Source organism: Teleopsis dalmanni, chromosome 1 (genome assembly GCF_002237135.1).
Source record: "Teleopsis dalmanni isolate 2A chromosome 1, ASM223713v2, whole genome shotgun sequence".
NCBI lineage: Eukaryota > Metazoa > Arthropoda > Insecta > Diptera > Diopsidae > Teleopsis > Teleopsis dalmanni.
The window spans coordinates 46702596-46715214 of NC_051846.1; the positions used below are offsets into that span (position 1 = coordinate 46702596).

The following is a 12619-nucleotide window of genomic DNA, read 5'->3' on the forward strand; positions in this document are numbered from 1 at the left end:
TATACTTATACTTATACTTATACTTATACTTATACTTATACTTATACTCATACTCATACTTATACTTATACTTATACTTATTTGTAATAAAAAATAATAATAATAAAAAATTTATTTTATTATTTTAGATTGTACGAAAAGAACGCTCACTGATTGTGCAAACAACGAATTGTGTCGAAGAGCAAGAATGGATTGATTTGCTGCATAAAATTTGCCTAACAAATTCTATACGCCAACAATATTTTCATCCTTCAGCCTTTGTAAATGGTTTCTACAGTTGCTGTTCACGATCAGATGAGAATGCAGCCGGATGCAAAAATGTATCGGCCGAAGCTATGAACTATTTTCAGATGGATTTGGTGACAGCACTCGATCCGGCACTTGATCTTCAACGTATACATACATTGATAATGTCGCATATGACACAATTAGAGGCATTACTCGATCCAATAGCTTTTAATCATTTACAACAACATAATCCACTTGTACGAACAGCAGTCACATTGCAACAACAATCGCCTACAGCTTTTGTGAAGTTCCGAGAAACCATTGAGCAACTACGAAGTGTAGCGTATATGATTGATAAGGATCATCGAGACTATAAACAAGGAATAGCGCGAGAATTGAAATATGGCAGTAGGCAGGCACCGATAGGCGATGATAATTATTTAATACTGCAACACCAGCAGCAATATCAGCCACAACATCAACAACAGCAACAGCAAATACAACAGCAGCAGCAGCAACAACAACAGCAACAACAGTCGCATGTATTACCACAAATGCAACTCGTTATGGCGCTTCCATATCAACAACATGCGCAAGGCAATATGAATGCATATTTAATGCATAATTTACAACCACAACAACAGCGACAGCAGCAATTGCAGCATCAGCACCAGCAACAACAACAATATTATTATCAGCAACAACAACAGCATTTATTGCGTGCATCAGCTACAGTTCATAATACGAATGCTTCCTCAAGTAATTCTTCCACTTCGAGCGCCGCACCAGCATTGTATCTGCGAGAAACTAATGCAGAACGCTATGCTAACAAGTGTTAAATAAGCAATAAAAACAACAACATGTTGTACCTAATATAAATCATAAAACAATATGTATAGGTACTTACTTTAAATGAGAAGTTGTAGGAACTTTTATTGTTTGATAAAAGTTGTAAAATATTTTTATTACAAAATTTATAAATATTGTGAAAACAAGTAAGTCTATTAGAATCAAATTCAAAAAATAATTTATATCCTTTCAACATAGACATCTGTATTTGTAGATATACATTTATATATATACATAATATATATAAATATATTATATTATATTGTATAATTTGCCAATAAAGTTCCTTACAACTTATCATTATGAAGCAGCGAAAGTTCAAATTCTGTATAAATTTATGTTTTAAATATTTTTATATAAAAACTAACGAAATGCATACATATATATATATATATACTTTACTTTATATATATTTTATAATTGCTAAGATAAGGAAACTATTTATTTTATACATACTATACACATGCTTATACTTATATATAAATATATGCATATATATTTACATATATGATATACAATGAAGATAAATTTTAGTAAGAATTAAAAGAAAAAAAGGAGTAAAATGAAAAATACAAAAAGAAATCAATTTAGTTTTAAACTCTTAGATTTTAAGTGTTACTTACTTTACAAGTATGTACATTTGTACTGCTATAATAGATACTAAACTCCAATATTGCATTATTTGCTTTAAGTTAGTTAAATAAGTAAAGAAAACATACTGTGTATTAGATGCATCATTATATCTATATATACATTTATTTATATTATATATTGTATATCTAATTAGTAAAATCTATTTTCTAAATTTTTAAAACTACTGAAATGCTTAAGTGTTAGTCTAACTATTCATTAAAAAAGCATTAAAATATGGGGCATAGTTAAGATTATTGGTTTTAAGCAGTTTTAACATCATAAACAGTTTCCTCATAATAGCATTCATTTTTAAATATTGTTAATATACAATAGAAATACTTGCATCGATATGTAACACTTTGAGAAAATGTCGTAATAATTTCATCAATTAATTTTCATAAATTAATTTTGTTAATATTTCAATTATTTTTTTTTTATACGACTACTAAGTAAATGTTCTGTTTATATAGTAAAAGCTGTTTCTATCGAATGAATTTATTCTTTTCAATGCAGTGGTATATATAAGCGAGATGGGTTTAGAGCTCAAATTCCCATAATATATTTCATACCAGATATAATGGATTTTATGTATTAACTGTTTTCATACAAACTATGAGTTTATTTTAAAAAATCTCTCATTGAAATGTACCGCTGTATCAAACCACTAGTTCAAAGAACAAGTCGATTATTTGTAATAAAATTTGTATTAGCAAAATTATACAATATTTAAATTTTAAAAATCTAAAACTTGTATAATTCTAAATATCAGTGTTTTGAATACTGCTTTTTTTCTAAAGTACCTATTATTTAAATATATTTTTAATATAACTGCAACCGCATTTACTAATCATTGTGAAATTAACACTTCCAATTCATAAACTTTTATTAAAATAATTATTTAAAAAAAAATATTAACTTAAATTACGCTAAAATTCCTTACATTCAGCAAAAATTCTTAAAACCATGCCCTATAATTATTTCAAAATGTATAAATAAAAGATTATAACAGAAAACGCTTTAGTAATATAATTTTCCATCGAAGTATATATACGTTAACTTTTTAAGTTTTATTAATTTCTAAATTTTAATTTAATCAATTTAGTTGAATAATAAAAATATTCATATCAATTATAAATAGTTAAATACTTTTAAATGAATTAGCTTTTGATTTTATACATTGTAATTATTAAGCTAATATTTAGTAAAATTAATTTATATAATTATAAATGCATATACATTTACCATAGCAATTGCATACATAAATAAACCCATGATGCATACATTTACAAAATATATGAACTTAATAATTCGTCAATTCATTTTTAGCTAAACAATTAAGAATATATCTATATTAAGTATTAGCAATATGTTAATTTTGTATTTTTAGTAATTTTTTTCATATTTTCCACTATACATTTTTAACTCCTCTCTTCCATACATTTGAAATTTTACATATAATGATGGTCTTCCCTTAAATGATTCTTGTTAATTTTTTAACATTTAAAAAGAAATATTGTTTATTTAAAACTTTATTTAAAATTTTTGAATCTTATAAAAAAGTATTTTTTTTTATGTTTCACATATTGTTTTATGCATTCCATTATTTATTTATTTTTACATATTTTTTTCATGAATTTGCATTTATGCATATTGTCGTTTTAATCATTATTTTCTCATGTATAAATTCATAAACAATTTACTGCAAAAAAAAATTATTTTTTGTTTCAAAATTGTATATAAACAAACATTTAATTTATACGTAAAAGTTAAGTTTTACTTTGCTAATTTCTTATAGCAAATTCGTTAAAGTTTTCATTTTTTATACATGTATTTTCATGAGCATAGTTAAGATCTTATTTTTTTTTAAATTAGTTCATTAATTTTGTAAATTATAATTTATATTTTAAAACTAAGTTTAATTTTAATTTTATAATTATTTTTATTAAATTGGTACAAAATTTTTTAAATAAAACCCATATTACTTTTCCTGATTTGGTTTGTTTTGATTTTTATATATTTTAGGATTTAAGAATTTCTCACTGAAGCTAGACCAAAAAAGATAAACTCGGTTTAATATTATATTATTTTTGTTATCTTCAGTTGAGTTTATTTTTTAAGTTTTATATGAATAATATTTGATGTACCTGCTGGACAGAAACACCAACTATTTTTAACCAACTCAATATGAATTAAGTTAACTTTTAAAATTAACTTTCCTATATCATCATTGCTCTATGCATACCTTTCCCACGTGATCTCATTTTTTGGTGATCTTCACTTATCAGCAACCAAATATTTACTTCCTAAACTAAAGTGATAACCTTAACTTTGCCCATCAATATCGGTAAATTCAGTCCAAGCATAAATTCTGGATGTCGTAATCCTTTTTTGCACATGCCAAGGCTCTTGCAATTTGTTCATGCGATAAAGATAAAGCAATTACTGCATACCAATGGATCGTCTCCAACTTCGACCATCGACAATCTAATATGCTTTTTGTAAAAAAATATAGTCAACGCCTGTTCAAGCAATACCTTTTTACGTAGCACACAGATGGACCATTTAATGATATCAAAATGTATTTGTCGAGCAACTTCTTCATATCATGGATATATCGACTACATCGAATATGAATATGGGCTAACACAACCCTTCATACAGATGCAGTTTTAGGCTCAGATAGGCCGAAACTTAAAAGAAAGACCAACTCAAAAACCACATTTAAGGAAAATTTTATTTCAATATCTCTACTGGTTCAGAAAGTACAGAATTTTGATCAGCTAACTTCTGTTTTGTCGCACTGTGCCACGATTGCACAGCAACAAAGTTGTCAATAGACCCCCGCCTAACATTTCTCAGACAAAACGACGCATTCCAAGTACAGGAAAAAGGATGAGGATGTACTAATGTGCTAAACTTTTCAATCTCAACCATAAATGCTTCAATTCCCAATGTGTGTCCTAACTGCAGCTCCTAATGCACGGACAAACTTGAGTCCAATCGATCTTTGAACCCTCTCCATTTAAGTGGCGAGGTTTCTCCGCCTTGATTCTCGTTTAATTCAATTTAAATCCCCAATCCATCGTTACTCCTTAACAATCACCTCTTTTCTCACATTAACATTACTTATCCATATCCTAACCCATGTATACATCTTTGTGATTCCTTTAATATTATCTATTTTTTAGATAACAACAACCTGCGAGCTTTAACAATAACATCATTGTTCTTGTTGTGTTGTGGAGGGGGCGCGTACAGCAAAAGATCGCAGAAGAAATACAAGGGTTAGATGAGGGTTAGATGGTTCGTAAAAAAGTAGGTGAGAGGAGAAGAGACGTCCCAGCAGGAAATAGGTGTTAATGTTTCGATCGATGCCTTTATACATCAATTCAATTTATATTTTTCTGTAATCCATTATTTTTTTATTATTTTAGTTATTCTTAACCTTATCAGTAAATTTAAATTTCTTCTTTTTAATTGAAGACTTCGAACAAAACAAAAAAAAATTAGCAAAATAAACTTATTTGTGATATATTTTTTTTAATATATTTTAAAAAATATATGCATATACCTTATTAGTATATATATAACATTTAATTCTTGTACCTAGATAACGTAGACTTAGAATGCAATTCGAATTGAATTCACAAAGCAATATTCATCAAGCAATCACTAAAAAGTTTAGTAAATAAGTCCTTATAAAAAAAAAACAAAAAACGAAAAGCAATCAATTATGTAAAATGTTTTTAAAAACGTTTTTAATAGTAAATATAATATATAAAATATATTATAAAGTAATTAAAATGTGTATTTCTTTTTTGTAATTATATTAGAAAAGCAAGTAGCATCGAAAAAGCAAGATTGGAAAAGCATCACCCTTACACTATTTCAATTAACGAATTTCAGCAATTAAATCCCTAATTGTTTATCTATTAGTTGCATATTCCACGAAAACATGTTGGAGATAATTGCTTTAAAATAGTGCAATTGCTGAGTTTACTGTGTAAACGCTTATTTTACTAAATAAAATATTCTAGTAAAGTCTAACAGATTCTAGAATCGAAATTTTATGATCTAGTAAAATTTAACAATTGTAGGGACGTACCAAATATAGAAATATAGTAGAGATTTAATAGGGAGTAAAGTAGAATTTAGTAGGAATAGTAGGGATAAGATTAGCAATGTAGACAACACTGTTATGTTTTGTTCCAATTTTTGAAAATAATACAGGAGAAACCTATGCAGGCTTACAAATAAAAACAGAATATCAATTTTCAAGCTAAATAGCATTATTGCATTTAATAGTATGAACTAATTGATTCAGAATTTCCATTGAAACTAAAACAAAATGTGTTAAGCAAGTCATTTTTAATTTGAAATTTAAAAAAAAAATGATTAATATCATTTAACATGATAATATATCAGTGTTATCTTAGCTAAATAACTAAGCCAATAAATTATGAAGTGCTATCACTAAGTCATTAAAGCTTAGTTATTAAGTTGGGTTATATCGGCGATCCTAACGAGTAACGAAAACCTGTTGGTTCATTGTGTTGCCATATAACAACAGAAAGGTTAATAAACTACATAGAATCTTTCGCAAAGCTTAAAAAACTTTTTAGGAGGTCCTGCAACTCGTTAAGATTCTCAATAAAGTTAGTTTCTAGCGTAGACAATCGGGTTATTATGGCTTAGTTGTTGTTGTATGCTGGCGTTAAGTTATTCGTATTGCCAAGATGAAACTCGCTTAGGTAAACTAGTTGGCAAATCATACACAGCAAATGTTATATAAAAACGCAATAAGCAGTGTTCTTCTGGAATTATCGCTAGGCAAAATCAATCAAAAAATGAAGCCCTAAATAAGATGAGGTATGTAAAAGAAAGGTTATTCTCTAGAATCCACATAATGATGCTATTCCGGATTTAAGTTCTAAGACTCTTAACACCTTTGATAAATATTAATAAATGTTAATAATTAATTAGATAATATATTTAAGGGTTATTGAAGCTGAATAAAAACATTTTTCATTTTACATCTTAAATTTTATATTCTTTTGAAGGTGAGAAAATGATTATTTTTAGAATTAATTTATTAATTGATTTTGTTATATAAAATATAAATTAAGTCAATTTATATCAAATGTGCACAACAGGTTAAATATAAAAAAATATGACGTTATAAGCATTTTATTAAATTGAATTTTTCATAATTACTTGTTTTTAACGTAAATCGCATATCTCGAAGTGGATGGGAAAAAAGCTTTCGAGCAGTACATTTAATGCCAGCATTACCGGTTTATCAGTTAACTGTGAAACTAAATACATTATAATTAAGTGATTATTATGTTATGTATTATAATAAATTATTCATCTATTATTTATTCAATTTATTAATGAATTAATTAATTTGATTTATACATTTTATTTTATATACTGCGCGCCGATATTATTAATTTTTGTCGATAATGATTCATTCTTGCATACAAAATTTCAAGCGCGAATGAGCCATTGCATCACACTCTGTATGAATGCGTCCCAATGATGTTTGCAAGCGTTCCAAATATGTTCCAAATGCAATGGAATACGTTGAACATACCCTAAATAAATGCTTTTCGTGGCATTATGACAGCTTGAGAAAGCTGTTTTTGACATATTTACAAAAAAAGGTAAACAAATGTTTGATGGTTGCACTTCCTTGAAAACGATGCACCTCTTATTAGAACTTCTACTTCCCAAAAAGTAATTATTCGTAGTAAAAAATATGTTTTGAGTTTATATGGTAAGGTTTGAAGGCATATTTAACCTTCATGCAACATTTTTTTGGTACAGGCCAAAAATCAAATCAACAGGCAAATTGAAATATCAGCTGTTTGGAATGAGAACAAACGAATTACAACGAATGTAAACACTTTCAAATGGCTCATTCAAAATGAGCCATTTTCGGCCAATGTAAACGTCGTATAACTGTGGTCTGTATTAAATACAGAATTATAATATAATACATATTAATAATATAATACATTATAAAAATATAATATATACTAAAAAAACACTCAAAACATGTTCTTATTTATACAACAAATTTTTTTCCCAACTAAAAACTGAAAAAATGCAAAAGAGCATTATTAATGTAGTTTAAGATATACATAAAAGTGTGAACATAAATTAATATATTTAATTTATAAATTTATAAATATGTTTATAAAGAGGTTTTCCGAACAGTAGTGAACTACAACAATAAAAACTTATTTTTTTATTATTTAAATTAATTGAATTTTTGGCTGACCATACAGCTGTTTCGAGTATTGCCAAATACCCATCGTCAGTGATCTTGGAAATAATTGATGTATTTAATTATTCGTAAATAATTATTATTGAGACTGCAAGTACCAGGAATCGAACTCGGGTTTATAAATTAACATAATATTATATAAATTAATATATATATATGCATTAATTTTTTAATATAATTTTTTTAAGGAACATATTAAAAATGTATACATTTTAAAATTTTTGATTATATTACACTTAAGTCTTAAAAGACTGACTATAGCATGTTTATCGAAACCAGCGAGCGAGAGTGAGAGAGAGAGCTTTTAATTAGGCACTCGCAACATACGTTGCATTAGGAAATGTCAAAAATCAAAGCTTTTCAGTCAAAACAAAAGAAAATTTCAGCTGCATTCGTTGTTATCATAAAATTAAATGAAAATAAAATATTTTAGCAAAACATATGCAGCAAATGATAATACAATTATATATATTCCATTTGGTGCTGTGTTGAATAAAATAAAAAACTAAATGGAAGATGTTTTGCAAAGTTGTTAGTATTTAAGCTGCCAATTAAGAACTCAAAGTCAACTAAGAGGTTTGCGGTTAACTACACGACCCACCGCCCACAGTGCACCCTTGGAGTATAATAAAAATGGGAAAAAAAGTTATTAATAATTAAAAACAAAATTAAAAGAGTGGCAACTAAGAGCAGCGCTACACAGCTAATTGCCTGTGTGCGCCAATTTGTTCCGCTCGATTTCTTGTCAACTGAGTGGGTGGCGGTGAACAAACAGAAGTGAAAAAAATTCAGTTGACCTGTGAAATTCGTTGAAGTGGAAATTGACATGGAATTTGCAGATCTGATTAAAACGCCAAAATTGGATGGTGTGTTCTTACATGACCATACGCATGCAACAGTCGAAGGTACGCTTTGTATAACCGGTCATCATTTGTTACTCAGTGCAAGGCAGGAAAACAGTCAAGAACTATGGGTGAGTCAAATAGTGTTCCTGTATACTTTTTGAATAATTTAATTAAAAAACGCCCCTCTATTTTATAGTTACTGCATAAAAATATCGACTGCGTTGAAAAAAAACCTTTTGTAGTACAAAACATAATAATAGGTGGCCTTATCACCTTAAAGTGCAAAGATTTACGCATTATTTCTTTGGAAATAAAATTTGCTAAAGAATATTACAATGTGGCGGCATCGCTGGAGGCACTCTCTGCATTGCACAACGCCGAAATGGAGTACCCTTTCTTCTATAGACCAATGTACGCGATATTAGAAGATGGTTATACTATGTTCAGGTAACTGTTGCTTTAGTCAGTAATTTCATTTTTAATTGCTTTTTTGTTTTTAATTTTCTTTTTTGATTTGCCTGGGTATAGACCGGAACTAGAGTTTGCCAAACTAATATCCGTCAACAATGCCAATAATACAAATGGCATTGACAACGGTGGCTGTGAGTGGCGTATTTCCAATGTCAACAAAGACTTCAGTGTTTGCAAAAGTTATGGCATGACACTGATTGTACCAAAATCAATTACCGACGAACAAATAGTGCAATCATCTATGTTCAGAGATGGCGGACGATTTCCTGTGCTTAGCTACAGACATGACAATGGGGTAAGTGTATACAATGCACTTGCGCCAATATTGATTTATGTAGGTTTGTGCATAAATGTTTTTAAATTATTGGTGTGCATAGCGTCAAAAGGAAAATTGCACTTTAAGGACTAAGGTAGCTTGTGCCAATAATTATTTCTGTTGGTTTATTGATATGGTAAAAAACGAGTAATGTAATGGTGTAAGAAATAATCTTTAACAGTTAAAGCAATAATAATATGTATATATAGGTTTGCATGCCAGACAACCTGTTGCTACTTGTTAGTCGTTTCCGGTAAATAATGCATAGATATTAATAAATAGATTAATGTATATGTGGTTCTAAATCAATTTGTGACGCCGTATATAAAATGATGACTGCAAGGTATGCGTACGAATTCAGTCGTCTGTATAGGGGACCAAGTGTCATTCACCTTTCCTATCAAAATCTCGAAATGTATGGCATTACTATATCCTATAACTCTATAAGAGCATATAATACTTAAGTAATAATCATTAAAGCAATAATATAATGTATTTAATAAATATATGAAATCAAAAATATAAGTCTTCTTTGAGCAGTGTATGCTGTGTTTAGTTTAATAGTCCTGTATCCTTTTATCCAAAGATTAAATATTCCTTAATTGCTAAATAAATTTTAAAGGAACACATAAAAGTAATGGATAGTATATTTGTTTAAGTAAATGCACTCGTCGAATTTATTCAATATTTTTGGGTCAATAATAATTAAAATAATTTAATTCTAAATTAGAGAGATATATGTTATGTGTGTATAATATATATTAATTTAAATAAATCTATTTACCAGATATTTTAAATATCTACGACTAGATTATTAGGCTGAATGTTTACCCAAAAATACTTGATATATCCGATACATGGAATTACTAAAATGACTATATGTTTTATATATATGTCTTTCTAAATTAAAAAAGATAATCAATATTATTATTTGCAGGCCACTCTGATGCGTAGTGCTCAACCAATTTCAATACAGGGAATAAAACGTTGTCGAGCTGATGAAGCAATTTTAAATGTAGTTTTAGGACGTAGTAAAAAAGGTTTTATAGTAGATACTTGGGGAAAAGGAAAATCAAATACCGAAACCGATCAACATTATTCACAATGGAAGAAGGTAAATCGAGCCATCGGTAATGTGTCTTCACCTTCAGCAATATTAGATAGTTTTGTTAAATTAATAGAAGGTATGTTATTCTGAAACTTTTGAAATTTATATATTTGCATATGCATATTTACTATAATGTATATTAAAATAATTTGAATGTATTATAATATTTTTATTTCCCATAACATAGCTTGTAATGATGTAAATTGCTCACCGGATAAATGGTTATCACGCCTTGAAAGTAGTGGTTGGTTAACTTTGGTGTTAAATTCATTGAATGCCGCTTGTGTTGTTGCACAATGTCTGGACCAAGAGGGTAGCCCTGTACTGGTACACGGTGCCAAAGGTTTTGATTCAACATTAATTGTAACATCATTAGTACAAATTATACTAAATCCTGACTGCCGTACTGTAAGAGGGTAAGTTCAATATTTTAAAATTATATTTGGTACATTTATGTTTTGTATAATGTACGAATATAATCACTTAGTTGACTCAGTCTAGCGTCCTCTGTGATTTTCGCACTGATGCCAGTTAGAAATATTAAAGTGTTATAGATTACCCACTATTTGACCTTTCTGTTGTTAAGAAAGTCACATTTTTCTGCGATTTGGTTTTTATCGTAACGTTTTGACTAATTTTTTAACTGAAACGATATCCTCTAACGGAACCTATCCGGCGCAGTCATTAGATCTTTGTTCGTTGTATTTCAATGTCATAGTACAATTCATGCTGCTCATTGTTTCATAAAGAACGTAGATGCAATCAAATATCTTGATAAAAATGTCCTCCTAAAAACTCCTAAGGACCATTTTAAGCAATATTTAACGTAATCTTTATTGGAAGAGACATTGAACAATTACAAAATACGAATACATGTGTTATGGCTCCAATAGCAGCCGGATGTGCGTCCTTGAGCCACTCGTTTAATTTAACTACCAAGTGCTGTTCAACATTTCCAGCATATCTTTGCGGATTACATTTTCATAAACAATAGAAGCTTTAAGAAATGAATTAGATAGCAGATATGTGAGAGGAATACCTATTGTGAGAGGAATAGCTATTAAAGAAATTAATACTTCAATCAAGACGGTGAAATTTTGCCAAGTCTGGTGTAATCCCTGTTGAGACTAGTAAGCAGCGCCTAAGTCGTAGTTGGCATGTGGCACCGCGACATAGACTCTGTAACCGCTGTACTCCATCGTCCATGATTCTGCGCTATGTATTAGGATGACGAAATAATCGATTTGCAGACAGTTTCTTTTGGAATTCTAACCCATGTATATTTTAATTCTTTCCATGTTATCCATTCTAAGATCTCTATACATCTGTACACTCTACATAAACTTGTACGATTGTTCCATAATGGAACAATCGTGTCTTAGTCCAGCTCTAAAGCTATTCATTTTTAAAAACGATCAAGTGTCATTTGCCCAATTTATAAGGGACCCAAAGAAAGGTTATTTGTCTGGATTACAATAAAAACTTGTTTGGAATTATAATCATCAAAAGAGGAATCAATTCTCAATTGCTTTGCATAGTAATTAGTTTTAGTAACATTTAACATAAACACAGGCACATGTATTTATAAAACATATCTATTTTGTCAATATTGGAGAATTTACTTTTTTTTTATTTCAGCCTGCAAGCACTAATAGAACGTGAATGGATACAAGCTGGTCATCCGTTTGCTTCAAGACATCGGTATTCCTGCTACACACCACAGCAGAATCGACCTAAAAATTCTGGTGCTACATTTACGCTTTTCCTAGACTGCATCTATCAATTGTACATGCAGTTTCCATGCAGTTTTGAGTTCAGTACGCAAATGTTAATACTGCTCTTCGAACATAGTTACTTCTCACAATATGGAACATTTC

General features: G+C 28.9%; 2 protein-coding genes across 2 annotated transcripts in view; one reads left to right on the forward strand and one right to left on the reverse strand.

The window, feature by feature from the left end:
• The window catches only part of LOC119667792 (sodium- and chloride-dependent GABA transporter 1-like), a 347748-nt gene that overhangs the window by 174541 nt on the left and 160588 nt on the right, over positions 1-12619 (reverse strand). The gene's annotated exons all lie outside the window — the stretch shown is intronic.
• Positions 8464-12615, forward strand: LOC119673232 (myotubularin-related protein 9-like; the record flags this gene model as incomplete). The annotated part of the gene is made up of 6 exons (XM_038084475.1): positions 8464-8975; positions 9044-9294; positions 9376-9613; positions 10572-10818; positions 10930-11158; positions 12381-12615. Coding segments are annotated over exons 1-6 (1347 nt in total), but the record flags the coding sequence as incomplete, so codon positions are not given.